The 25,537-nt window shown below is 34.1% G+C and overlaps 3 protein-coding genes across 3 annotated transcripts; 1 reads left to right on the plus strand and 2 right to left on the minus strand.

Annotated features, from left to right (window-relative positions):
• Positions 1-4,492: 4,492 nt before the first annotated feature.
• Positions 4,493-6,570, plus strand: LOC143450706 (uncharacterized). Its single transcript, XM_076951358.1, has one exon. The coding sequence runs from the start codon at positions 4,558-4,560 to the stop codon at positions 6,133-6,135; it is 1,578 nt and encodes a 525-aa protein (XP_076807473.1). The 5' UTR covers positions 4,493-4,557; the 3' UTR covers positions 6,136-6,570.
• Positions 6,571-7,666: 1,096 nt separating this feature from the next.
• LOC143449258 (myo-inositol 2-dehydrogenase-like) lies at positions 7,667-14,233 on the minus strand. The gene is made up of 9 exons (XM_076949374.1): positions 12,029-14,233; positions 11,833-11,956; positions 11,505-11,575; positions 10,651-10,759; positions 10,470-10,591; positions 9,662-9,748; positions 9,172-9,308; positions 8,310-8,469; positions 7,667-8,136 (listed from the first exon to the last, which is right to left on the minus strand). The coding sequence occupies exons 1-9, from the start codon at positions 12,111-12,113 to the stop codon at positions 7,991-7,993; spliced, it is 1,041 nt and encodes a 346-aa protein (XP_076805489.1). The 5' UTR covers positions 12,114-14,233; the 3' UTR covers positions 7,667-7,990.
• A 962-nt stretch (positions 14,234-15,195) lies between these two features.
• LOC143449257 (RNA polymerase II-associated protein 3-like) lies at positions 15,196-19,044 on the minus strand. Its single transcript, XM_076949373.1, has 10 exons — positions 18,682-19,044; positions 18,273-18,398; positions 18,054-18,170; positions 17,583-17,710; positions 17,170-17,291; positions 16,905-16,978; positions 16,713-16,826; positions 16,161-16,642; positions 15,798-15,892; positions 15,196-15,605 (listed from the first exon to the last, which is right to left on the minus strand). The coding sequence occupies exons 1-10, from the start codon at positions 18,829-18,831 to the stop codon at positions 15,526-15,528; spliced, it is 1,488 nt and encodes a 495-aa protein (XP_076805488.1). The 5' UTR covers positions 18,832-19,044; the 3' UTR covers positions 15,196-15,525.
• Positions 19,045-25,537: the final 6,493 nt, after the last annotated feature.

The raw sequence follows: 25,537 nt of genomic DNA on the forward strand, positions 1-25,537 counted from the left end.
GTTTATAGTTGAGATGTCTATGAAAAAATGGATTGATGTCAGTCAAGCTCTCATTTTAAATTTTGTACTTATACTTTCATTGCAGTCTACGATAAAATTAAACTTAATATAAACTCCGAAACATTCAAAAAAAAAATTGAATCAGTGTAACATACTCCCGTCAGAATTTGGTACATAATTAAACCTGAGCATGTAGTGCAGTGGTTCCCAACCGCGGCTCTTAGAGCCGCATGCGGCTCCAAGGTAGCTTTCTTGCGGCTCTCAATGACCCCTGAAAATCCCACAAAAAAATAAAAAATCTATTTGTAATAATTAGGGCGATTATTTTTTGACTTGTCAAAAAAAGTCAAAAATTGGTCAAAATTTATGGTCAAAATTGTTTACAAATGTTTCATTTTACATCTTACAGTTACACCTTGTAGCCTACTTTATACTGTTGTGAATGGTCCATTGTCTAATTATTGTGAATCATAAACCGCCTCCTGAATCCTAAACCACAATTTCGCCTCGCTTTGACAAAGTTGTTAAAGCTCAAAGCCAATGCCAAGTTGGACATTAAATTGATTTGTGTCATTTTTCTTGTTAGTGTTGCTATTCGTTGGTACATGATTTCATGCTTTAAAATTTGCGTTAAAATTACTTGAGTGATTTCATGCGGCTCCATACGTACTATGAAGTTTGAAATTCGGCCCCGACACCAAAATGGTTGGGAACCACTGATGTAGTGTATTATGGATATCACAACAGTTCCTCAGATCTAAATGAATTAGGATTCCCGATGTCCAAACTTACCGAAGTGCGCAGACGCACATTTTCTGCTGAGTCAAATCCTTTATCAGACAATGAATTTATTACGTCACAAATGAGGGATCAATATTTAGTAGGGGGTCGCTATTTGGTACTACACCGGATTCTCTAGATTGCTTGTTTTTCATGTGTTCCCTTAAGTTTACTGTTTATCAATAGTAAGCTTAATGTTCCAAACATACAATTATTTCTACGTAAATGGCTATATGTTTTTCTTTTAACTTCTCTGGTTCTGTAACAAAGGCAGAAACGTTTCCAGGTAAAACCATGTGAAACCTTGGGGTAGTGGGAAATTGCTTGTGCACAAGTCATACAGTACAACTACCACAACCATATGAAACATTAAAGTTTTCGTTGTTGTATTACTTGTGTGAAGTATTACACAACAAACATATCTGTCATAATGACCGCGTGCACAGGCGGCTGTAGCAATATGAGCGAGGACGATTGAAGATGATAATTCGTTTTTCTTCTGCTTCGATGGTATGAGTTCTTATTTCTCAAACGGCGTGACTACTGTATGTTGTTAGATGCTTAATTCTGTCTATACATATTACTAAATTATACAGTTCCCATTTTATTTATTATCAGACACAAAGGCTTCCACCTTTGGGCACACCTTACTGAATGTTACATTGTGCAGTAGTAACCAGTGAATTCGATAATGTAAAAAGGGGATAGATAGATTGCAAACATTACAACAGTATTTATATGGCACACCAGTTCAAGCGAGGTAATTTCATAGATATCTTATATATAACAACATATCTTATATACAACAACGTTGTTATATATAAGACATCTATGGGTAATTTATCTGGTGTCATTAAGGAGAATTCAAGTCCGGTCAACAAATGAATTACAAGATTTTATTACAAAACAACTCATGACTCGTGACGTAACCGTCACAACCTAATGGGAGAGCTTGAGCGTGAATCTGGGAAAGATTTTGTATCCTTAACGTAGAAGTAACATGAGATGTTTCATGAAATTTTATTATACGTTTTTGAACAAAATAGGAAATAAGATACGATCGCTCACTGTTCACCTCACTCTCCTTTAATCTTTCTCCATACTAACTAATAGTAACCTAGTAGGGCTATAGTTTGCGACAAATTTCGACTAGTCACATGTGAGTGCAAAGAGGCAGTAGAGTAATTTTTGACTTGTCCTAAGCACTCAATGAGGCATTATCATCAAGCACCCGATGACGACCCCACCCGACCTAGACCGATCGCCATCGGCAACCGTTAGTAACTGCCGTTGCACAGGCATAACTTGACGTGGAAAAACGCCTTTAAATACAAAATATTCACGTATAAACAATAACTTTTGGGTAAATAAATGTGGCGCCCTGCCACTGCCCAAAGGTTGGCCACTATCAAACGCTACACTAGAAATAAACACCTGCAGCTCGTGTGATGTAAATTTAACATAATTTAGTTCAAGATTAAGTTATTTTATAAATCTAATCTTTGGCTATAAATAGATTATATTATGTGTATTAGACTATTGCCTAACTTTTTTCATAATACAACATCATCATTTGTGCAGTGTTCAATCAACTTCAGTAGGATTTCTATGATCATTGGTAGCTATGGTTTCGTAAAAGCTTCTGAAGTCAAGGCGGGTAGGCCAGACCTATACCGGTACGCCTAAGTTGTAAGTTACAAGAACTACAATAAGCTAATAGAGTTTTAATATAAACTATCATGGTTTCTTATGGATGTTTAGCTGTGGAAAATGGGTTAATAGAGAATGATGGTCGGATTTGAAAGCTTGTATACTGTAGAGTGTAGATTAAGCGACTGATCAATCATTTTATTTTGGCTACTTCTACAGTAGAATTCGCCTATATCGACACTTCAAGGGGATGAAGAAAAAGTGTCGATATCGGCGAAGTTTCGATATCAACGAATCAAAATAAATTGTTCTTAAATTCCGGTTTTAGTTCAATGTAAGGGCCTGGTAAGGGTTAAATGTTCACTGTAATCAGCGCTGCCGTTTAATTTTATGTTTACGCGTACAGCCGTACACTACGGCAAACAAAGGTAGTTGTAGTTACACGTAATACGCACGCAGACGGTACTTATGCGGAGCAATATGGCGTTACTACAGTAAGGTTTAGTGCAGTATTTACTTCCTTGCCAAACCAAACACAGCTATCCCACATGACAATTTGTGGACACTGCTTAAGTCGTAATAAGTCATATTGACATTGTGATAATTATATCAATTAATGTAATATAAAATTGTATAAAACATACAATTCTCGTCCTTAAGTGTAGTATCAGTAAATTTTAACTCTACGTCACGACAGTTTCCTGTTTGAAGCTGCAACTTATGCGATCGTATTTTGTCATGCCTTTTTTCATGTGTATTTTGGCCTGCTGTAAAAAGTTGTACAGTCGCGTTAACAGTTACCAGTAACATAATACAGTTGAATATAGCTAAGTCTCAATGCTATAACATTAGCTGTTGGTAGAAATGTTGTTGATGTGCCAATGTTCTGTCTATATGTAATCGTTTAAAGAAGAAACAATATAATCAGTTTATACAATCATCATATTTGTGCTAAATACTAAAGAGTACAATTTAAGAGAAGCTCAGCTTCAACTTAGACAAATTTGCTTGTCAGCTTCACAAGACAATCAGCTTTTAGCTGAACAATCGAGTCTAGGGTTGATAAAGCAATTAACGACCTTGAGGCTCATGTATCATCGAGCGCAACAAACATTCAGACAATCGATAATTGTATTGGAGTGACTGGAATAATCAAGTTCAACAACAATAACCAATCATTCCATTACAACATCATAATTACGTCTTAATTACGACCAGGCAACCTAAACTGTCATACGATAACGTCATAAAGTCGTAAGTGGAATTACGTCCCGGAGTGAAAAAAAGAACTACAACTGTCGCTATATTCACTAAAAGTGTCGACACATGCGAATTGTCGATATAGCCAACAAGTCGAAGTCGATATAAGCGAATGCTACTGTATTTTACTGAAAAAAATCGTGCGTTCGAAGCTAGTTTTCACAGTTTTTAGTTAACCAACATAATAACCTATGATCTAATTTTAACTCTAATAAAACCTCAAATAGCTAAAACAAACTTTTTGCATAACCACTCTCTTAACCAAACCGCCTATATTTAGAAACAGGCTGTGTGACCTACTTACGGTGAAATAGACACTGTTTTATTTTTGGTCGTGTGTTATCTTTTTTCCCTTTTCTTAATTTTTTTATTATTCCAGTTTTTATGCTTAAATGTATTTGGTCGGCTGCTGACCTTTATCATTATACCACCACGGCATAGTTAACATCTTGCGTATTAAGCCAGCGCGGCTTTGTCACATTTTTACTGTCTGTTGATTGTGCTGGATGTTTTTGTCCTATTACACCGTAACAGTTTTTGAACCATTTTTTTTCACTCCCCGGAATCGAAAATTATTAAATAAATAAGTTCTATTAAAATTTAGTCAAGCCTTAAAACTTAATTCAGCACACTAGTGTTTTTTTCTTTATCATTGCAGAAATTTTTGCAATCCGCCACAATGTTCTATTTATCTGTTTACTACTATTAACAGAATACTATGCAACAAACTTTTGTTATTTCTGAGACTACCTTTCTGGTTTAATGACTTCTAACATTTTTTTAAATTTCAATATCTAGATGTTTAGATTTTAGCTTATATTTTGACTACAACTGATTTAGTATTCCTGTTATGAACAAGTACGCATTATGGCCCTATCAATACTTACACCACAACCATTTAATGAAGACAATAATCCTGAAGATCTGTTGGCATTTGGGCTGTTTGGTGATGAATATGAAAATTCTCTGAGGCCATCAATAGCTGATAACCTTCAAGTAGGGTTCCTTGCTTCAGATCAATTTACTCAAACTTATGACACTGAAATTTTGGACATTAAACATATGACCGAAACAGTGAAAACCCTTGTAGAAGATATGGCAAGAGCACAGCGTGACCTGCAGTTCAGCAAACAAGTGATGAAAGCTGCATTCGAACAGAAGTTGCAAAATAAAGCATTTGATTTATACACCAAAGTAAATGATAAGTTAAAAGACTTACAGAATATTCATGAAGAGCGGGTTGCTGTGGTTAGAAGAAGTTTCAAACAACAACTGCAAGATGCTTTAGTAAAAATGGCTGCTCAATATAAAAAATATTATGAAGATAAATTGGCTGGTAAATTGGTTCAGAATGATTCCTCAGGTTTAAAGAAGAAAATTTCAGCTCTGCATGCTGAACTTAGTCAAAATCAGTCCATTATACAAATGATGGAAATCCAAATGGAGAAACTTGAGTCTGAACTTCAAATTAAATCTGATGCAACAGAAATTTCAATTGATACAAGCGAAATTGATGCCTTGCAAGAAGAAAATTCCACACTAAAGTCAGAAGTAAATAAGTTGAATGAAAAGGTAGAAGATTTATCTGTGTCATTAGAATTTCGAGAAGAAAAAATAAAGCAGCTGGGATCAGAATTAATGGAAAGTAAAACTGAAACAGAAAATGAAAAACAATCTGCTCGTAGGTTGGCACACCAAGTAGAAGACATGAAAAAACAAGTGAGTGTTGAAAAATTGAATAATTTAAAGCAACTAGATCAGCAAAAACTAGCAATGGAACGCGACATGGCTTCAAAATTAGCTAATTCTGAAGCTCAAGCTGCTAATTCTGCAAGAGAAAGACAAAAGATGATGCAGCACATGGAAATTGAGATGGAAAGATGTCTTTTAGAGCAGCGAAAGAAGCATGAATTGCGATTAGCCGAAGTGATAGAAGAAGCCAAACGTAAAACTCGTGAAATTGAAGATTCCAAAACTCTGGGAAAACTGGCCGAGCAGCAAAAAGCTGAGATTCGAACACTTAGACAACGACTGGCTAAATCCCAAAAACAATGGGAAAAGAAATTCGCTATTCTAAGAGCAAGTTTACACGCATTAAAAGATGAAAGCTACATCCGGTTGCAGTTACAAAAACAAGCTGCAACTCTCAAATATGCCTCAATCAGTTATGGCCCGGAAGGGCCAATCCAGTCCTCAAGCCATACTCCAATGCTTGGGCCGGGGCCAACACAACAGAAACCCTATGTACCCGCACCCAAACCACTGCCTTCCATTAAAAGAGGGGGTCGTTTTTTGACTGGAAAGAAAACTAATACAATTCCAAGTGGTGTAGGAACAGAACCATTCAGTGGTGATGAAGATGATCAAGAGGAAATTGAAGAGAATTTCATTCCTTTACCTCCAAAGCCAAATGTTGGTGATTATATGCCTTCAATTACAAATTAGCAATACCTTAAAAAGTGTAAATCTACCTGATGGACACAAATATCTTACCTATATAGTAAAGCAAGAAAATTATTACCATTTTCTTTTACACATTTTTCATAAACTACTTTTTGTGTTCATTGTGTTGATGTAAATGTACACTATGCAGATGATAAGCATTGTTATTTCAAAAAAATAACGATATGAAATGTTTTTCGGGTGTTTTAGTGTATGTTTTTCTATTTGCCGCAAAGATAAGCCGTTTATTAGTGTTATAATTCAAGAGAGAGGTAATAAAAGTTTTGCTGATGGCTTAAAAATAAAATTCAACTAACCAGTAAAGTTATTAATTTTAACAATTTACTTTACCAGTAAATGACAAATGGATGTCTGATATGTGTGGCAATGTTGATTTCTGAAGTCTAGCTTTATAAAATGCTACAAGCATTAAAGATTTTTTTAAACTGAAGGTTACACCTTTTTGTCTTGCATATATGCCATAATATTTACCACAAAGAACAAATAAGAGGATTTGTGTATACACTGACCCCCCAAGAAATAACAGTATAAACCATTAGTCACTAATTCATTAACATAAATTAAATGTTGTACATTTCCTCGTGAAACTAATGTAGAAAACAGCTGACAACCTTTATCATTGCTAGCTAATAACTATGACTAGTTTAGGTAAGCTCAGCCTTATGAAGTGAAGTCTACGATATTTTAATACATCAGATAGATAGGCACGGGCTTAGTTCTGGAGAATCTTGTGAAAGTTAAGTGCAAAAATTTTAACTCTTTAATGTAGCAAAATATTAGTTTTATCCACCGGCAGTGGAAAAGCTATACTTTCTGTTTAAGTATCATGTATAAAACCCAATGAACAGAATTGGAACCATCATATTTTGGGTTTAGAACATTGCAGTATGTGCAATGTACAATGCTCATCGACAACTTAAGTTGTTACTTAGAGCGTATACAACTCTTGCAAACTTCTTGTGGGAGTTAAACATGATAAACAGAACAAAAGCATGTTGCCATTTACAATGCCATACGCAAGCAGTGGCGTAGCCATAAAAAAATTTGGGGGGGGGGGCAAATATTTCATGAGTTCAAGGGTACTACAAAGTGTTTTAAGACACCGCCACCTGATGTAGAAGCCTTTACACACAAAAATTGGGGGGGGGGGGCATGGCCCCTTTCGTCCCGACCTGACTACGCCTTTGTACGCAAGTACTATAATTATGTTAATTAACTTTTAACATTTTCATGATTTCATAAATCAAATTGAGAATATTAATATTGACTAAATGAAGTTGTCGTAAGGCGTTTCATCAAATACCTCATGCCTTAAATGTGGTCATATCTAGCTAGTTTAGTAAATTACGGGGTGTAGACACCAGGTCTGTTTTGCTTGCAAGCGAAACTTGTCGAACTATCACTGTCCAGCCAGGATGTGGTTCACTGACTCGGGTTGCAGGGGAAATTTGGATCTGGCAGAATGCCTCAGTGATGACAATTACTAAACACAGTTATTTTGACTAAAGAATTATTTTATTAAAAGTTGGTATACATTCATTTTACATATAAATTAGACTATCAAATGACTATGAACTAATGGCAAAAAGACATTGATTGATTTGTTTATAACTACACAACATTCATAGTGAACTTACTTGGCTAAAACAATTTACGAATTAAAAGCGAAAACACTTAAAGCAACTTAAACAGTAAATAATGCATATTAGTAATGAGCAACATGATTGAGTGCATTGCTGTTAGTGACAAATCATATGTGCGCTTTCAATAGAAAAATAAGTAAACACTGCAAATTAAGCCTGCTCTGATTTGTAAAACATTTGCCTGTTTTAGAAGTTTAAATGCCAATATTTGAAAATTTATGCTTTGTGTACTCTGAATAATTGATAACACATCCATTTTTGAAGGAATCCTCAGCTGCTTGACTCAAAATGGTTGCCTGCAGAGTATCCTTTGCTTTAATATCACATTCTTTTTCTTCACCTTTACAAGTACATGAAGTCCTGTTTATACCATCTCAAGCATTATTGTGTTCATATACTAAAATTTACATATCATACTACAGTACCTGAGTTTTGCAAAAAAGGAGCCAACTTACTTCTGACTTTATACCTCAAACATATTATGAAAATTTCTATGATAACTTATTAAATTACCCCTAATAAGTTTGAAAAAATGTTCCAATTCTAAACTGTAAGCAACAGTATATCTGTCATGAAACGAAAAAAATATATCGTCAGAACGCTGTCCTCCATTTAACATTAAGCCAGACTGGCGTGGATTGTCGCTCATCATGCTGCCTTTGTCACCGTATACCTAAACAACCAAAGTATTAGGGAATTAATGGAAAACAATAGCAGCAAACCCATAAAAAGTGTTTGGTTAAATACAAAGTCATATATTAACAGGAAGAGAGCAGAGTCAATGGTTAATTGCGCACTACTGTTCTAAACACATACGCAAATTACAATCTATAAATGATGTTTTAAATAGAAGATACACTCGGTAAAATATGGTATTACATTGTATGTGTTCCAAAATAACTTAAAGTAATTCTACATTTTTATTAAATTATACTTCATCCGCTTTGTCACATACATCCGTGAATCACTATACTGGAACAACATGTTAAATAGGAAAGCAAAAACTCAATTGACAAAAACGAAAGAAAAATATTTTAATAATGCCATGTTGTTTGTATCCCAAACATCCATCTGTGAAATAACCAGTTACATTGATCTGGGCTGATATTGATATTCACTCTTACAAAGAGAACTAGAAAAGTATTAGTACTAGTAGCATAAAGTTCCATTTTAGCTTAAAATATGCACTTATGAAATGGTTTGCTACTGTGCTACTGAAGCAATGTAATATGTATATATAGTATACATACATAAACATATATATTATATACGTAAAGAAACCTAAAGTAACTGTACTGTTGTTATTCTTTTATCGTTATAGACAGTGGCACTTTCTACAATGTATGTATTTTATAATTAGCAATATATACATCACCTGTACTGTTTGATGATATCCATAAACACATTCTCGGGATACGTCAATGTGTGCAATTACACCACTTGGAAATTGTAAAACAACAAATACTGTATCAACATCTTTAAGCTCAGCTATTTCAGGATCATGGCAATGTGCTTTATAAAAATTGATAATATTATCATAAACAATATGCAGTGTAGCTCCTAAATAATTTCCACCATAAAAAGCCAAATAACGTTTCAGTGAACATGCAGTTGTTTTTGTGCCTATACATCACCCACTTGCAAATCAAGCATCACAGGGATTGCACCCCCTGAATGTTAAGCTTTAAAAGAACCTATTTGGGAACGTTATTACATCTGTATTCTGTGCATTAGTGTATATTATGGTACCGTATCACACTTGCTTAAATTACCATATTATATAATAACCGTGACAGTCATAAGCAGCAAAATTCGGTTTCTTTTTGGATGTATTTTACCTAGTAGAATATTGTGCAACTACATACCTAAGGTATATACTGTTGATGGATTCTCTCCAGTTAAATATCGAAGCATGTCCATATCATGTACAATACAGTCATGGAAAATCCCACCTAAAAAGTATAAAATTATTAATTATGTCGGACATCAACTGGACAGAATACAGAGATTACTCTGTATGGCAGTGTCAACAAGATATCAAATTTAACTATGAATCCCAAAATGAGGCTGTTTCATAACTTGATAGAGAGCACTTAAATTTCTATGCAATCTTGCCAAGAAGCTATTTCTAACATATCAACAAAATATTTTGTAACAGCTATCAAAGTTAAGTAATGTGTTATAATTCAGTTTGGTAAACTACTGTAAATCAATCAACTCAATTTTACTTACAATAACTACAATATTTATGTTGCTTTTTCTTATTAGAATATTTAGTAAATATCGCACATATTATTCATGATATTTTTACTTCAAGAAAAATGGACAGAAAATCTCCAGCAAATTGCAAAAGTAAAAGCTTTATCACCTTTGTAATGAGAAATTCAATAATGGATTTTAACTGTTAAATTAACTTTAAACATGAATTAAATATAATATAAGATTTTTAACACAAATTAAATGTCTTTAGGACAATCACACAAAAAATTCCAAAATGAAGAGTTTATGTACAAATTGTTTCAAATTACTGCAATTAAAAGCTATATATACTGTACAATCATACAGCACCCATTTATACATCAAACTATACATTACAAAATCTGCTAAAATTATTTGGTCTACTATTGCTCTTAAAAAACTGCCAAGTGTGTTATTTCATGTAACACATAATACCAGATATTTTTAAATATGATAATGGAGGTCGTGGTGCATCTCTTGAGCAGATTTTTATACTGTGAAGTTTTCCAATATGACTCAAATTGGAATGCATTTTTCTTATTTGCGGGTCAAACCTCCTAAAATATAAAGAACAAGTGATATGTGAGAAATACAGTTTAACAGATACTAAAGGTACCTATTAAATGCACACAGCAAAACAAGACTTTTTGCTTCTGCTATTTTGTAGCATTTTACAGCAGCATCAAACTCGAATGAAAGCGGCTTCTCACACAAGACATGTTTTCCTAAATACATAAACTGGTATAAGTTCAGTTGTTCAAGCTCAGTAGTGTAGAAGTGGTTAAAATATAAATCTTAATTTATGGTATAGTATCAGAAACTTTGTACTGAGACGAAAGTAAGCTTGTGTTAGTGCAAGTACTTACAAACACACTTATTTTTTATTTGGTCCTTTTATTTTTACATCGTATTGTCCAACTTGAAAAATGTTCTTTAAGACCACTCAATAGGAGTAAGCATTATTTATGCTTTGCCCAGGTGTAGTGCCGTTAGATTTCAAACCCAAGTCACATCATTGTAAACCCAGTGGTCTACACACTTCTCTATCAAGTCTATCAGTATTCTGATACAATATCTACCCTGTACTTGTACATTTGTAATAAATAAGTACAATAGCACACATATTGCTGAAATAATCTCAGAACCATAAAAGTATTATACCAAAAAAATGGTTTATTTATATGCAAGTGTGCCCCTAAATAACTAAAGTTATGTGTGACAATTGTTTTTTGCAAAAGCCAAAAATCGTATTAAGAAGTGAGTGGTAAAAAAAGAATAGTCTAAAATCTTGTGACATAAGTGCAAAGACTGTGTGTTGATTGTTGCAACAATCAGCACTGCAAACCACAGGAACAATTCTGATAATTTTCCAGGTTAGGTGCAAAAAGTGTGTCACTGGCATTTCCACTGGAGAATTTAAATGTATATACCAAGCTAATAGATAAATGAATAACAGTTGTCAGTTGCAACCTGCTTCCAAAGTCTGCAGGACAAGCTTTTCATGTGTGTCCGTTGGGGTAGCAATGATAACTCCATCGACTCTAACAATATACAGTATATATAAGAATTAAAAATTTTGCCATATTTAAAAGTGAAAATCCTGTGAAAACACAGTTGTAAATTCGACGACAAAAAATTCAAGGAAACTGACAAACATCAATGTTGGAATAGTTTAACAAATTATTTTTAACTGGATAAGAGATAATACAGTAATATGAATCATTAAAATGTACCACATATGCTTTTAAAATTAGGCTTTGTTAGCATAGTGACTTTCCAAAAGAGCAGGACAAAATACCTCTCCTTATTAATTGTTTCCTTTGCATTATCAACATGAACTGCTTCTGTGGTTGTAAGGCCATGGTCACTGATAACTTTTTGTGCTTTTTGCAAATCCATTTCAATTATGTAAAGAAGCTCCACTAAACATTATAAATGATAAAAGAATAAGTAATAATTTGCTTTTTTGTTTAGTGTATAAAAACTAACATTACCTGTTCTGTTTTTTAAGATGTTGGAAAAATGTATCATTCCCATTCGACCCAAGCCACATAAGATTAAACCAATTTTTTTTGCCATTATTTTACTTGAGTATACAAGAACAAAAATAGTCACCTAGTTGCCTGCAAGACGAAAGGAATGACTAGTGGTAACTTTAGGTTTAACCTTTGTCCGACTGCATGGTTACAATTGTAAACTTTCCAATTTTAAATTAAAACAGTCTTTTTTCTAGAAACCTGAAATCTCTACAATTTTGTGTTAGATTATGCAGACTAAAATTTGGCAAAAAATCTTGACACATTACCGAGATTGAGGATCGAGTTGTTTTTACACCCTTCAGAAGCGGAATATTACACAAACCCCTAACACATTTTGTATCGAAATGACGCCAGAATACACAACACAAAGATAATTAATTTTTCGAATGTTGAGTGAAAAAGATTACAGAAATGATTTATTTGATACAGAAATATGAACTATAACTTAATTGAGGTGGTTTTAGTCCGTTTCACAAGTATACACGTTGTTTTTGTTACTGAGCGTTCGTCGCAAACAGGCTGAACGCAAGCCACGCAGCTTTTCATGGTCTTACGTCGTTTTCGTTTCTGGTGTCTGCAGACATAGCAGCTGCCAACAATCGGTGTAGCTCCATGACTTCCATGGGGTTCTTTGGAGTTAGTTGCTGTCCCTTCTGGTGGTGTCTCAGTGTGCCGTCCTAGCACCATTTCCACGGCAACTCGAATGAAACGGTTTCTTATCACCATCCGGTTGGTAGAGTGAGCTTCTACTGAAGGCATACATAGCTGTTTAAATTTCATGTTTCAGGTAAGCTATGGTATACATAGATCTTTCGGAAACTTTTTCCATTGGTCCTTTTTCCTGAACTCTAGGTTGTGTTCCCTGTAGATCGCTAAACCAGTGATGTCGATCATGTTATAGAAAAACGCCAAAGGTCAACACAATGTTTTCAACCTTTTTCATACCACGACCCTTTTTAACAGCCCAATGTAACTAACGACCCCCTTCCAAAAATTTTGACGCAGGCATATGTGATACATTTGTGTATGCGCAATAGCACAAAAAATATAATTTAAAATAACATAAATTATGATACCACTCTGTTGAAAAAAATACTCATTTATTGAATTGGCATTTATTAGCTGGCATTCTCGTAATAGTGATTGGTAATTAATTGTCATCTTCACGACCCCCAGCAAAAAGCCAAATGACCCACCCGGGTGTCGCAACCCCTTAGGTTGAAAACCACTGTGTTACAGCATAAGGGCACAATAAACATTTGCCACTTGTATCATAGTACGTAATATTAACTAAATTTTTGAACGTATCGATTGGGACAACTTTTTGACAAAAAAACTAAACATTTATAAAATATATGACTAAAACAAATTTGGCTCGACTCTTCAATCTTTCATAACGTCTTCGTAATTGCAATTTTAAGAGATGGCCAAAAGTTTATAAATATATACGGTTGGAAGCTTTGTCAACGTGTAGCCAATGACTTACGGCACATTTAAACAACCAATATAACTTTTTACCAAACTGGAATTCGGCTACAGGTTAAACGTAAGCCTATTTCTGATCCTATCGAATTGCCTGTAACTTTGTTTACTTGTAAGTAGCCTGCCAGAGAAATTGCCCATGTAGGCAACGTTGGACTAAAACAGTCAGGCCAATATGTTTGTAAAATCTCCTTTTACGAGTTCAATTATTAACATTATGATAGGTCTGAAAAAGAGAGCTTAAAGATAACAGGGGTAAACAAAGATTAAAGTAAACACACGATGGAGACATGTAGAAAGAGAAGAGAAAAAGTTTGCACAAACCTGCGGTTGAATGTAAATTTACTGACTAGCCTAAGCTATAGCTTACAGCCAAAATTTCCAGTTACTTTTACCACTATATGCTACTAGTAGGGGAGAGTGGGGCAAGATGATTACTTTTTTTACTTAAGTTGCATTAAAATCTTAAATTTCGAAGATTTTTTAAACATTTAAATGTGATGATAAACAATAATCTTTTATGTTTCTTTTGATACTCCATTTTATCACCTATTGAAAATACTTTGGAAGCTACACACGTTTAAAAAAAGTTAAATAAGGTGATCATCTTGCCCCACCCCTAGGGCAGGATGATCACAACATAATCAATGAAAACTAAAGAATGTTATTACAAACAAAAGATAAAAAACGTGATCGCACACTTAAACAACTGTATACAACTCCAAAATGTTTATAAATTTTTATTCAATCAGTTAATGCCATTGGGTTAAAGGGAGTCAGGTTGGCATTAAAATAAAGTTGATTACTTTTTCTTTGACTCCCGTTCATGAAGTGAGGGGAAGGCAATTTCAAGACAATGTCACAACCGGTGTCGCGCCAAATTTTGTTGGGCATTGTGTCGTAAAAATGTCGCATGACTCAGCGCAAGTGTTTCGATGTATAACCGTGTATTCCTGTAAAATAAAACACAGGATATAGCTTGGCACTCTGAAGGTTAACTTTATATTTTTCGACACGTGCTTTTGCAAGCATAAGCTTGCTTCTCAAGTCTACTGCGAAATCAACTAATGAATGCGCTAACAATCAACCCACTAGAATGACGTAACAATTACTTTCATATTTAACACAACGAAATAAGAACACGTATCACTCTCCCGCAACTTGGCTAAACAGACTAATCACAGAATGCTAATATTCGTGTAGTGCAATGTTAGCTGACTAAATGCCAAAGCGGGACTTTTTGGTTGACTTACCAGGACACAGCCTAAAAAACCAGGACTGTCCCGGCTAAAACGGGACGTATGGTAAGCCTAGGTTTAAGTCGTAGTCATTACCTAACTAAATAGCAACGTGGCCAACTTAACTTAAGGCATGGCAACGGCACACTTGCGCATTGCAGAAGTCTTGAAGCTGACCTTCCATACATGTAAGACGCACAAACAAAGAGCCCTAATTAGTGATGATTATGGAATGTTATTATGATAACCTTTATCCTCGAACAGAGTGAAGTCCTTGCACGAAAACACTCATCAACACAAAAACTTCCGGCCCACGTACAATACTTCCCTTCCACTATCTCATCAAATCTATTACTGCGAAATAAGTAAGTGGTTAGTCAACAAGCTCAGAGTCACACAAAGTCTAGCAAAGTAAAATTTTATCTTGTCAACAAGAAACAACAAAAACTAACAACGACATTCAAACATCATTTGCATTGTTTTGATTTAGAGGATGAGGTTGTTGAAATACATGATATGGTTGCGATCACATTGCGATGCACAAATTAATTTTGTGTTCTTTAACAATTATGAATACTGTACAATATAAATTATACATACAATCAAATTCAACAAAAAGAGATATGTACACACTGCAATGTCTCACTTTCTCACAAAAATAAAATATTACTACACAATATAAGTTCATTTTAGAGGCTTCTTGCCTGCATGAAGCAATAATCATTAGCGCCCTCATAATCCATATAACTTCTCCATTTGTAAACACCTCTCCGAATGCAAAGGATGAATTTTATCAAATAGTTCTTTGATTTCTAAAAAACAAATAAAAGATGGAAAAAACAAAAGCATGACATTATTTATCTCAGTACGTTTTGTATGATCATTGATCAACAACTGATTTAACCATTATGTTGATACTCCAGATTTCAGTAGTGCTTGTTTTATATCAGCCTATTTTAACCAATATTTCATTAATTAAATTCAGACATTAAATTCATGCGTACCTTTTCGATTGCTTGGTGAAAGGAACATAATTGCCATATCAAAGCGCTTCACAGATGTGAGATAAAACAGGAAATCAAGGATAAACTCTTCATTCCTACAAAAAATTTATTTTTCAGAAACAAACTAAGTACAAAGACTAACTCTTGTGACAGCTACACTACTACAGATCCAGCCTCAGATTATGACTTCGATCTGCTAAGTAATACAGTTGGTGCTAACATAACAAACTATTAATCCAGCCATAGTTCTGGTCACTTCATCACATGCAATTTCCTCAAACTGAAGCAAATTCAACCTATAGTCCATGAGTATTAACCAGTAACCACAAACTAAATTTCTTATTTTAATGTAAAATGACTCACCCAATTACATCTTCATTAAAGCTCTTCACAATATCTACAAGTATTTCAGTTTCCAGTTGATCTTTCAGTAAATTTCTAATGTTTTTAGGATCAAGTTGTTTCAAATATTCACATAACAACAAAGGATAAAAATGCAGTTTTTTAACATCAGCTTGAAATTGAAAACATGTTGTTGGCAGTGCTGGTATAGTTGGTTTAGCCTTTTGGCCCGGGAATGTTGGAGTAGTGGAAACGGTTTTGGAAGACTTTTCTTCATGACCGTTTGTCATGATTACCGATGAGTCTTTCTTATCATCAGTGTTATTGTTTGTATCAGCTAAGGATTTGTGCAAATCATCAGATTTATCATTTTCATCCAAGACAAGAATACTTGGATTAGTTTGAGGAGGTTGAGCTGTTTTTTGTGTGGTATCTTTTTCGCCATTTACCACCACATCCAGTTCGTGCCCTACTTCTTCAACTGGGATTCTTCTGAGTGGTTTCTAAAGTGTTCATAATAGTCAAAACTTAAAACTAACACAGCTTAGCAATGGTTGCTATTGGTTTATTTACCTTAGATTGTAAATGCAAAGGTTTATTCAGCGGTCGAACTAAGCACAAGTCAGATTTTGCTTCTTTCTTGGCTTGACTGGATTCTTCGGTTTGCTTAATTTTTGTCTTTTGTTTCTGAATAAATTTTCATTTAATAAAGAACGACATAAAAAACTTCACTTCACAGCTAATATTGAATACTTGATTACTAACTTGCTTTTTAATATTTTCTAGTTCCATTTTAGCCTGCTTGTTTTCTGGTTCCAATTTTAGCACATCATTGAAATCTTTAAGAAGTATTAAAAATAGAACATCCTATATTTTGGATTTATGCTAATCACTAATCAGCTATGATCCAGCGTCATCTTTTCTAGTAATATTCAAAAAATTATCAATAGAAGGTAAAGATTGCTCCTTGCAATTAAAAGATGAACAGAAAAAAACTGAAACTATTCATTAAACGAAACTGAATTTGTACCCTTAATTGCACTTTGAACTTTTCCAAGTGCATGGCGAGCTGCTCCTCTTCGAAGATACGCCTTTACATAAGCTGGATCCAATGAAAGAGACAACGTACAGTCTGCTTCGCTTTCAACATATCTTTAACAACAATAATAATTACACTTCTTAATAACATGTTAAACAAAATTGTTGGTGGCTGAAGTGTGTTAACCCAGTACAGTATATAGTAAAATAAAAAACAAGATATAGGTTGGGCACTCTGAAGGTTAAGTTTATTTTTAGAAGAATGTTGAAGAATCAAAAATAAAGTTAACCTTCAGAGTGCCAACCAATATCTCGTTTTTTTACTTTAAATAAAGTGTCATCTCATTAACCCTGGTATATTTTAAGTAGTACAGTACTTGAAACAAAGCAATACAATTTCCTCACTTTTGCAGTTTAAGATATGCCATGGCTCTGTTGGCTGGTAGTAGTGGATTGTCTGGGTCATACTGCATTCCTCTTGTATAGTGCTCTACGGATTTATTGTAGTTTCCTTTTTTGAAGTGATCATTTCCCTATAAATTAACTATATAGCGTTTTCACTTCATAAATTATTACTAATCTTGAATGAGAGTCATTCATATACGAAAACTTAACTTCCTTCTCAATCCTTACAAAGATTTGACAGTTGGGTGTAACAAATCTTGCCAAACAGAAAAGGCTTGACAAGTTTTTTTTTTCAAATTAACTTTAGGTTCTTACGTAATAACTAGATTATCTTAATAAATTGAGTAAGGCCTGCTTGAGCATTTTGTTCTTAGATTTAAAATTTTGTTTTGTACAAAACTTGTCTAACAACCACACAATAAAAGACACAGACAGAAAATTCTTTTGTGCAAGAATATTGATATATCTAACCTTCTCTTTCTCTTTAATTCCAATATCCCTCCTCTCATGATCCAATTTTTCACCATCTATTTTAGACTCTTGAAAATTCTCTTCATCATCAGTGTCCATCTGTTCTAACATTTTATCCTAATACAATGGAAACAAAAGCATGGTAATTTTACCGGTTTCACAAGTATGTTAGTTATGTTTTTCTGTAATTATCAGAGCACACATGTAAATATTATTTACCACATTAAGCTTATCCCATGCTTTAAAATCATAAGATCGAATTCTTTTTGGCTTCTCTTCAGCAGGTGTATCTTTTGGTTTAGGTTTTGCTTTTTTCTTACTCCGAATAGGTACTACCAACTTTTCCTTTTATAAAGAAAAATGTTATGTTAGATCAGCTGTCGGCTACCTTTTGCATGTCACGGGCCAAATCCAAATCTGTAATGATTTGGCAGGCCACACTTATTTCTAGCGACCAAACCCTTTCTAGTACTGACAGATTTAATTTCGGTAAACCAAATTAATAAGTTCTAAATTTAAATCAATATATGTTTGGCAAAATTCAGGCGTTTTGAAATTATAGAAGATGTTTAGGATAATACTAAAAATGAAAATATGTTATAAAATATGTATTATTTTGCATTCTAACATCATGCTTGGGCTTCATGCTATTAAAAGTCTTATCTTGCTTCTTTATATCCTCTTCCCATGCATCCAAGTCTTTTAAATAATCTTTTAGCTCTTCTGCATTTTCTCGAACTTCCATTTGCAGCTTTAGCAATTTTTCTTGTGAAGCCATCTTGTGGTATGACTTAAAATTGCAAAAGTGAAAAACAAAAATTCATAAAAAGTCAAGATGACCGGATTTGTCTCAGTGAAACTTTGATTGAAATCTTTTTACTATATCTTGCAATCTTCTGAGTTTAATCCAACAAATAATTTAGCCAATGCAAAATAATACTAGCAATGAATAGAGATTCGTAAATCAGTCTCACTACAAAGTAAAAAGATAAATGATGTTAAATAAAAGAGTCTTAATTTAAGTGATGATTTAAATGGGCAAATATGAAACACCGATGATTCATAGTACAAAGCAAAAAGCATACTCAGATTTTAACATGAATAGATGTTTTATAATACCGCATATCACATAAAATTGTGCTTAAAATTAACAATGCAAATTGAAATTTTCTGTAATAATAATGATTATAATTATCGTGATTCTCTAAAAATTAGAATGGGACTGAAACTCGTTTAAGACCAAAGGAATTAATTTCTGAATACTGCATTGAATACAGTCATTTATTTATTTTCTTTGGAAATTAATTCCTGTATCTAGGCTATCTTTGGACAGTCGTCATCAGAAGAAATCCAGTGGAGTAATGGTTAGCGATTGGGCCTGTCGTATGCTGGGGATTTTGGGCTTAAAACTTGCTAATTTTTGCTACGTTTTTGATCAAATATTTTCAAGGTAATTTAGTCATGAAAGGAGAGAGTTTGGGTTTGGAGGGAATAGTTTTCAATTAATTTAGATTTTGTAAAAAAGTTTGTCATTTTAAGTTGAAAAATTGCATTTATTTCAATTTGCAGCCTATCTTAGTAATTTAATCACGAGAAGTGAGATTTGGGTTAAAGAGGATTAGTTTTAGTTTAATTTGCACTATGGAAATATTTGTATGTCATCTTTAAGTTGAAAATTAGCATACATTTTAATTCACAAACTAGCATAATTGCTATTTATCGTATTTGCATTTTCCTAATTCTGCAAATTGCAGCTGGTAAAATAAGTGTCTACTTTACAAAGTAGGCAAATGCCAAATTTGTGTAAATGGATATATAACCGTTTACTTAACACAAGTAAATTTTTCCAAATTCGGTACCTGACAGCCGGTCACCAAAATTCTGTTTAACCGGTATCCGGTGAAGTGTAAGTACTGAAACGCTGATTAGGCATACGACTGCCAGTTATCGATTTTGGAAAAACCAACCGGCATTTTCCTAACCAGCATCTGGTAAAATAAATGTCTACTTCTCCGAAGCTGGTTACCAAAGTCAGAAAATACCAACTTCAGTATTTAACGACAATGAAGCAAGTCTGCGACTTGAAATACAAATATATGCTAATGTTCAACTAGAAATGACATATTTCTTCCAACCATTAAATTAAGATAATTAACTAACCTTTGCGTACCCAAATTCCCTGCTAGAAAGTTTGCTTTCAACAAACCAGATAAATGCGCCAAAAAATATAATGCCAAAATTTGCATGATGCCAATGTAATACTTATACTATTGTGCAAAACAGCAATTTTGTGAAAGGAAATTGGTGCAGAAACCAACTTTCTATGCTTTCTACCCACTTTAATTCTTTTTCAAATTACAAGCGATCTAGGCATTGGATTGTGAAGATTGCACTCAGGTGAGTAGCATATGAATTCCTTTACGCAATAAAAAAAATTTGAAAATATGTTGCCTAGTTCTTATTTTACAGCAGTTGCAATTCTACGCACTAGACTGACAACCCATGACCACTGAGCTTCCATCTCTCTCCAAAAAACAAAATTAATAAACCTATTGATGGGAAACTGTCGGTTAATGTAGTGCGATTTTTCAACTTCTGTAAAGAAATAGTCACTTCATATATTTTTTGTAGTTCAAGACAAGCTGTTAGGTTAGTGTTATTGTGTTATCAATAGTGGTGAAACTAAGCAGGAACACCGTTCCGAATTATTCCTGGTATGGCGTACCAGTACAAGTCTTTAACACCAAGGTGTCGCAAGTATTGAAAAGACTACTTAGCAAAATTTGTCTACAGTTATCAGTTGCATGAAATACGTTACAGTAACACAAAAACTTGGACTGATACTAGCTTATGACTGGTTTGACATATTTTGGAGCATTGGTTTTCAACCTGGGGGTCGTTGGCATTTTTTCTGGGGTCACCAGGCTTTTATAAAGTTGTTGATTTTTCTTAGGAAGTTTTTTAATTTTCTTCCATTTTAACTAAGATAATTTTAATTCATAATTGCCTTCAATTCCTTATCGAAAATGCAACATTTAGATGAAAGTTATTTGACAACAAAGATAATTGTATATACCAAAACTGCTTTAACGAAAAGTGAGAAAACGGTTTTTAATTTTGCTGCATATGGCATAGCTAACTGGTATTGGTGAGCATCAGCGAAGTACAGTTTTTCACGGTAAAAGTGTTTTAACTTCAGGGGTTTGGTGAGAATTTTTACGTGTTTAATAGTCACAGATGGTTAGAACATTTTAGACATTAACATTATTATATTAGCATTTAAGTAAACAACGCTTCACAACGATACATGACGAAAAGCAAAGTTATTATAATAAATATCAATAAATAATTTATTGTTTGTTACATTTGGTGTAACATTATGTTAGATTTCTTGAAGGGATTACTGGTCAAATTTAGTAGTTCAGAAAGGGTCGAAAAAGGTTGAAAACCACTGTTTTAGAGTGCCTCAGAGAGAAAAATGAGATCCAGACTCCAGAGCCATACATAAAAACATGGCTTGAAAAAGAAAGAACAGCTCACTCAACAAGTGGCATGACTCGTCTGCTCGTTAAAAGAGGATAATTACTATAGACTATAGGCTTACATATGATTATGAACGTTTGTGCTGGAAATCTTTCGAATAATATTTTTTGTTTTGAAAATGTATAATACAGAATGAGATAAAGTAGACTTAATCTTGACTGCGTTGTTACAGTTAGGGTTGGGATTTTGGGACGGGATTAACAAATTCCGGGATAGGCCTAATTTGCGTAAGAAAATTATTTTACTTGCACTGCTGGTTATCAATCATGAGGCACATACTGCAGCTGTGGCTGCAATCTAACGGCTTCCGCTTCAAATGCGACGACCCGAGAACTGTAAATGCTTAGCTTTTAATTATGAATCTTTTACTTTACTGAAGTATTAGTTTATGAAAAGCTTATAAAATCTCACTTCAGTACAACTTCTGCGAATCTAGCTTCTTCGGAACAGTAAGTGGCCTTTTACAACACAATCAAAAATCATTATTTCCAGCGGTTTACAGAAATCATTGATTTCTGTGCTATAGTTGATTATATTGGTGATACTGATAACTATGATGGATAACCATGGAACATTCTAACATTTTCTATTGTATGACTCGGCTGTTGTCAACGAATAATACTTGCTAATCAGCACTGTGGCAGAATCTTTTATTGCATTGTCGCCTAGGTTTCCAGATGAATCGAATTATTAACAGAAAAATGTTTGTTCAAATCTATGTGATATCAACATTCCTGACATTGGTTAATAACATTAAGAAAATCGAATATTACATCATTAACAAATTTTATTTTCATAAAAGTAGTAGAGTAGAGGAACCTCTGCCTTAGACCTTGATTGCCCTGCATTGATTACCCAACATCTTGGGTAATTACGAAACATCATATTTCTATGTAGAAACATAATGAAGCGTTAAGTTTTCTAACTCTGCGGTGTGAACTTGACCTTCTAAAACTTTCTTGTACCGAAATAGGAAAAGTCTTGCAACCCGTACCTAGCTTATAATCCTTTGTAAATGTTTTTTAAAGTTTAAATGTAAACTTTGCATGATTTCTGGAACACTTAAAATAAAGTACTGTTAAGTGTAGGCTACTAGCATACCCTGCGTTAGTCCCCTCCAACCTCCTGGTGTTTTGTTTGTCACCCTTATTAAGCTTAGGTCAGTATAATAGGTGCTCGTTATTTTATTGGGTAACATTTTCATTGTTCTCACCTCTGACTCTTCTGATTCATGGAGAGTGTATGGCATGTTGTTTGGCATAATTATCCTGGGAGGTAGACGTCGTTTCGGTCTGGCAGTCTGAAGTACGTTAAGTCACTCCACTATAGGCTAACACAGGTTAGGACCATCTAGTTATATCTGGTTACATGGCGTTTTGAAGAGTTTATTCACTATAGGTTTCGTTTATTTGTCGACTTGGTAGCCGAGTGGTTCGAGTGACGGCCTCCAACAAATATTGCTTGTGTTTCATGTGCGATACCCAGTGGTGCCATACCGTTGTAATGCCCTTGTGCAAGGCATTAGGCACACTTTCTCCTGTTCAGTGAACAGTTCTTTGTTATAAATGTGGCAAGGTGTTCAATTTTTGATACCCACTGGGCAGTGGCGCTATAATGCTCCTTGGCAAGGCATTAAAATCACTTGCTCCTGTTTATTCGACAGTTCTACATTCGGGCAATACTGCATAAAAAATCAAAAAAGAAACAATTTATAATGTGTGATGATCGGAATTTGCACAGATCCTAGCTCGGTTATCGAGGGAAGAGGAATCATCGTTGGGTTTAAGTCATACAATTAGCCTACTTGATCCTCAGTTCGAGAATAAAGGTTATCATATCGTATCCCACCACACTAAAACAGACCAGTATGTTTTTAGGAGTAAATTTGTGTTATTTCTACAGTGATATCAACCAGCTACAAGCGATTCAAACTAGGCAAAAAAGTGATTGTAGATATATTACGTAGTTATATAAACAGCATTAATTACAGCAGTACGACTATATTTTAAACAATAATAAATTTATACATGGGCCATTCCACCTGTGTTGTACGGGACATTTTTGGTAAACGTATGATAATAATCATGTTATGGTAGACTTATAGGGTAGGCCTACATGGTGTGGTATGTTATAATAATCTTTATCCTCCGACTGAGGAAAGTCTTTGCACGGCTTAAGCTCTGCGATGATTTCTCATTGTTCGTGCCCTGGTTACCAAGCTAACCTTTGTGCGAGGTCCGATTGTCACACGTTTTTTATTTTAGGTTTTGATTTTTGAAATAGTATTGCCCGAATATAATACTGTCGAATAAACAGGAGCAAATGATTTTAATACCTTGCCAAAGAGCATTACAGCGCCATTGCCCACTGGGTATCAAAAATTAAACATCTTGCCACATTTGTTGCGATGTCAGCACTCGAAACACTCGGCTACCAAGCTGGCTTGTGAAATTTCTGCAAAGTTTACTGTCAAAATCTGACTCTGATGCAATAGGCCTAGTAATGTATATAAACACACATTAAAAATATAATGTGATTGCTGAAATAATGTTGATTATTCCACTAAGATTTTTTAAAGGCTGATTAAAAATTTCATTACTTATAAGTTAGGAAAATAAATTAAAACTGCAAGTAAAATATAAATGCATACTTTAAATTCTGAGCTTTGGGTTTTGATTTTCAATTAAACCATTTAATCGCATAGTCAGCACCGAAATGAAAAGTTTTGTATACAGTAGAACTTGCATATAATGGACAAGTTGGGACCAGCGATATTCATCTGTTATATACGCATTTGACCCTCGGCACACCACGCAGGTTCGCTAGGTCCCACTGTATTACGTCTCTCACTCCAGAATTAATTACAAGACATTTTCAAGTCAGAAACAACATACTTAGATGTATTTTTTCTGTGCAATATTTCACTGTGAAAATGAAACTTCTTCATTTTGGCATACTGGTTAATACAGTACAGTACACACAATACAAGTGAAAGATTGAATCAAGCGTGAAGAATAACGCTAGCTTTCTTCTGTGACAATAGCAATCGTACTGTCAACAGTTGATTTCTTTGCAATGATGAATGGATTCGTTATATACAAGGAATTTTACATTGTTTTTCTCAAAGGAATTGGAGAATGTATGCATATCCGTTATACGCAAATTGAAATGCACTAAAAAGAATAGGAAACCATCCGGACTAGAATTTTCATCCGATGTATACGGTTATCCGTTATATGCGAGTTCTACTGTATGTTCAATTCTATTATTTTATTTTCATTGAGTTATACACGCGGTATAACCTGCATGTTTAGATAATAAAAAATTATATGTTTGTTGTAAATAATGGTAAAAACACATTTAGAAAAAGAAAGCAATGAAAATTTTAACTTTCAAACCAAAACCATAAACTACACCCATGTAGACTGTTTTTCCTTTTTTAGACGTACTTTTGTATGGGACTTGTCAGGGATGATCCCTCAGCCTGGCAATAGACTTTTTCAGAATTTTGCCTGCCAGTTCTTCTGGGTGCAGTTGTGAGAGAAAACAACAAAATCAGCTGGTTTCATGTCTATATTTCTAGGATTTTTATTTGATTAATTTTTATCAGTTTTACAGCATCTTGAAACCTTCTTTCGTGTGGCTGCTTCAAAGTTATTTGAAACAATTATATTATTGTTGTCGTGGTTAAAGTGAGGGGCAAGTCCAAAACAAGTAGCCTTAAATCAAAGAGTGATTGTCAGTAAATTTACTGGTGAAAGGATTTTTAATAATATGAAGTGGTTAAGCGGTTATTGCCAAAATTTTATCATTTGGCCAGCTATTATTGCGGAAAGTGTGGTCATTATGACATCACCATGTGAAAACAACACACTTATTAACTGAGGTTTGTATTAAGTATGACAGTAGTAGTAGGTTAGCTAACGGGTTTTGAGTTCTGG

The sequence above is a fragment of the Clavelina lepadiformis genome, chromosome 3 (genome assembly GCF_947623445.1).
Source record: "Clavelina lepadiformis chromosome 3, kaClaLepa1.1, whole genome shotgun sequence".
Taxonomy (NCBI): Eukaryota; Metazoa; Chordata; class Ascidiacea; order Aplousobranchia; family Clavelinidae; genus Clavelina; species Clavelina lepadiformis.

Coding starts and splice junctions, on each gene's coding strand:
- LOC143450706 (XM_076951358.1), top strand. CDS start 4,558: ATGGCCCTATCAATACTTACACCACAACCATTTAATGAAGACAATAAT.
- LOC143449258 (XM_076949374.1), bottom strand. CDS start 12,113: ATGGCAAAAAAAATTGGTTTAATCTTATGTGGCTTGGGTCGAATGGGA. Junction 10,592..10,650: donor TTGCTGTGTGCATTTAATAG/GTACCTTTAGTA, acceptor TTTATATTTTAG/GAGGTTTGACCCGCAAATAA. Junction 9,309..9,661: donor ATCAACAGTATATACCTTAG/GTATGTAGTTGC, acceptor ATTTTTATAAAG/CACATTGCCATGATCCTGAA.
- LOC143449257 (XM_076949373.1), bottom strand. CDS start 18,831: ATGGCTTCACAAGAAAAATTGCTAAAGCTGCAAATGGAAGTTCGAGAA. Junction 18,171..18,272: donor CATGGGATAAGCTTAATGTG/GTAAATAATATT, acceptor CCATTGTATTAG/GATAAAATGTTAGAACAGAT. Junction 17,711..18,053: donor GAATTAAAGAGAAAGAGAAG/GTTAGATATATC, acceptor GTTAATTTATAG/GGAAATGATCACTTCAAAAA.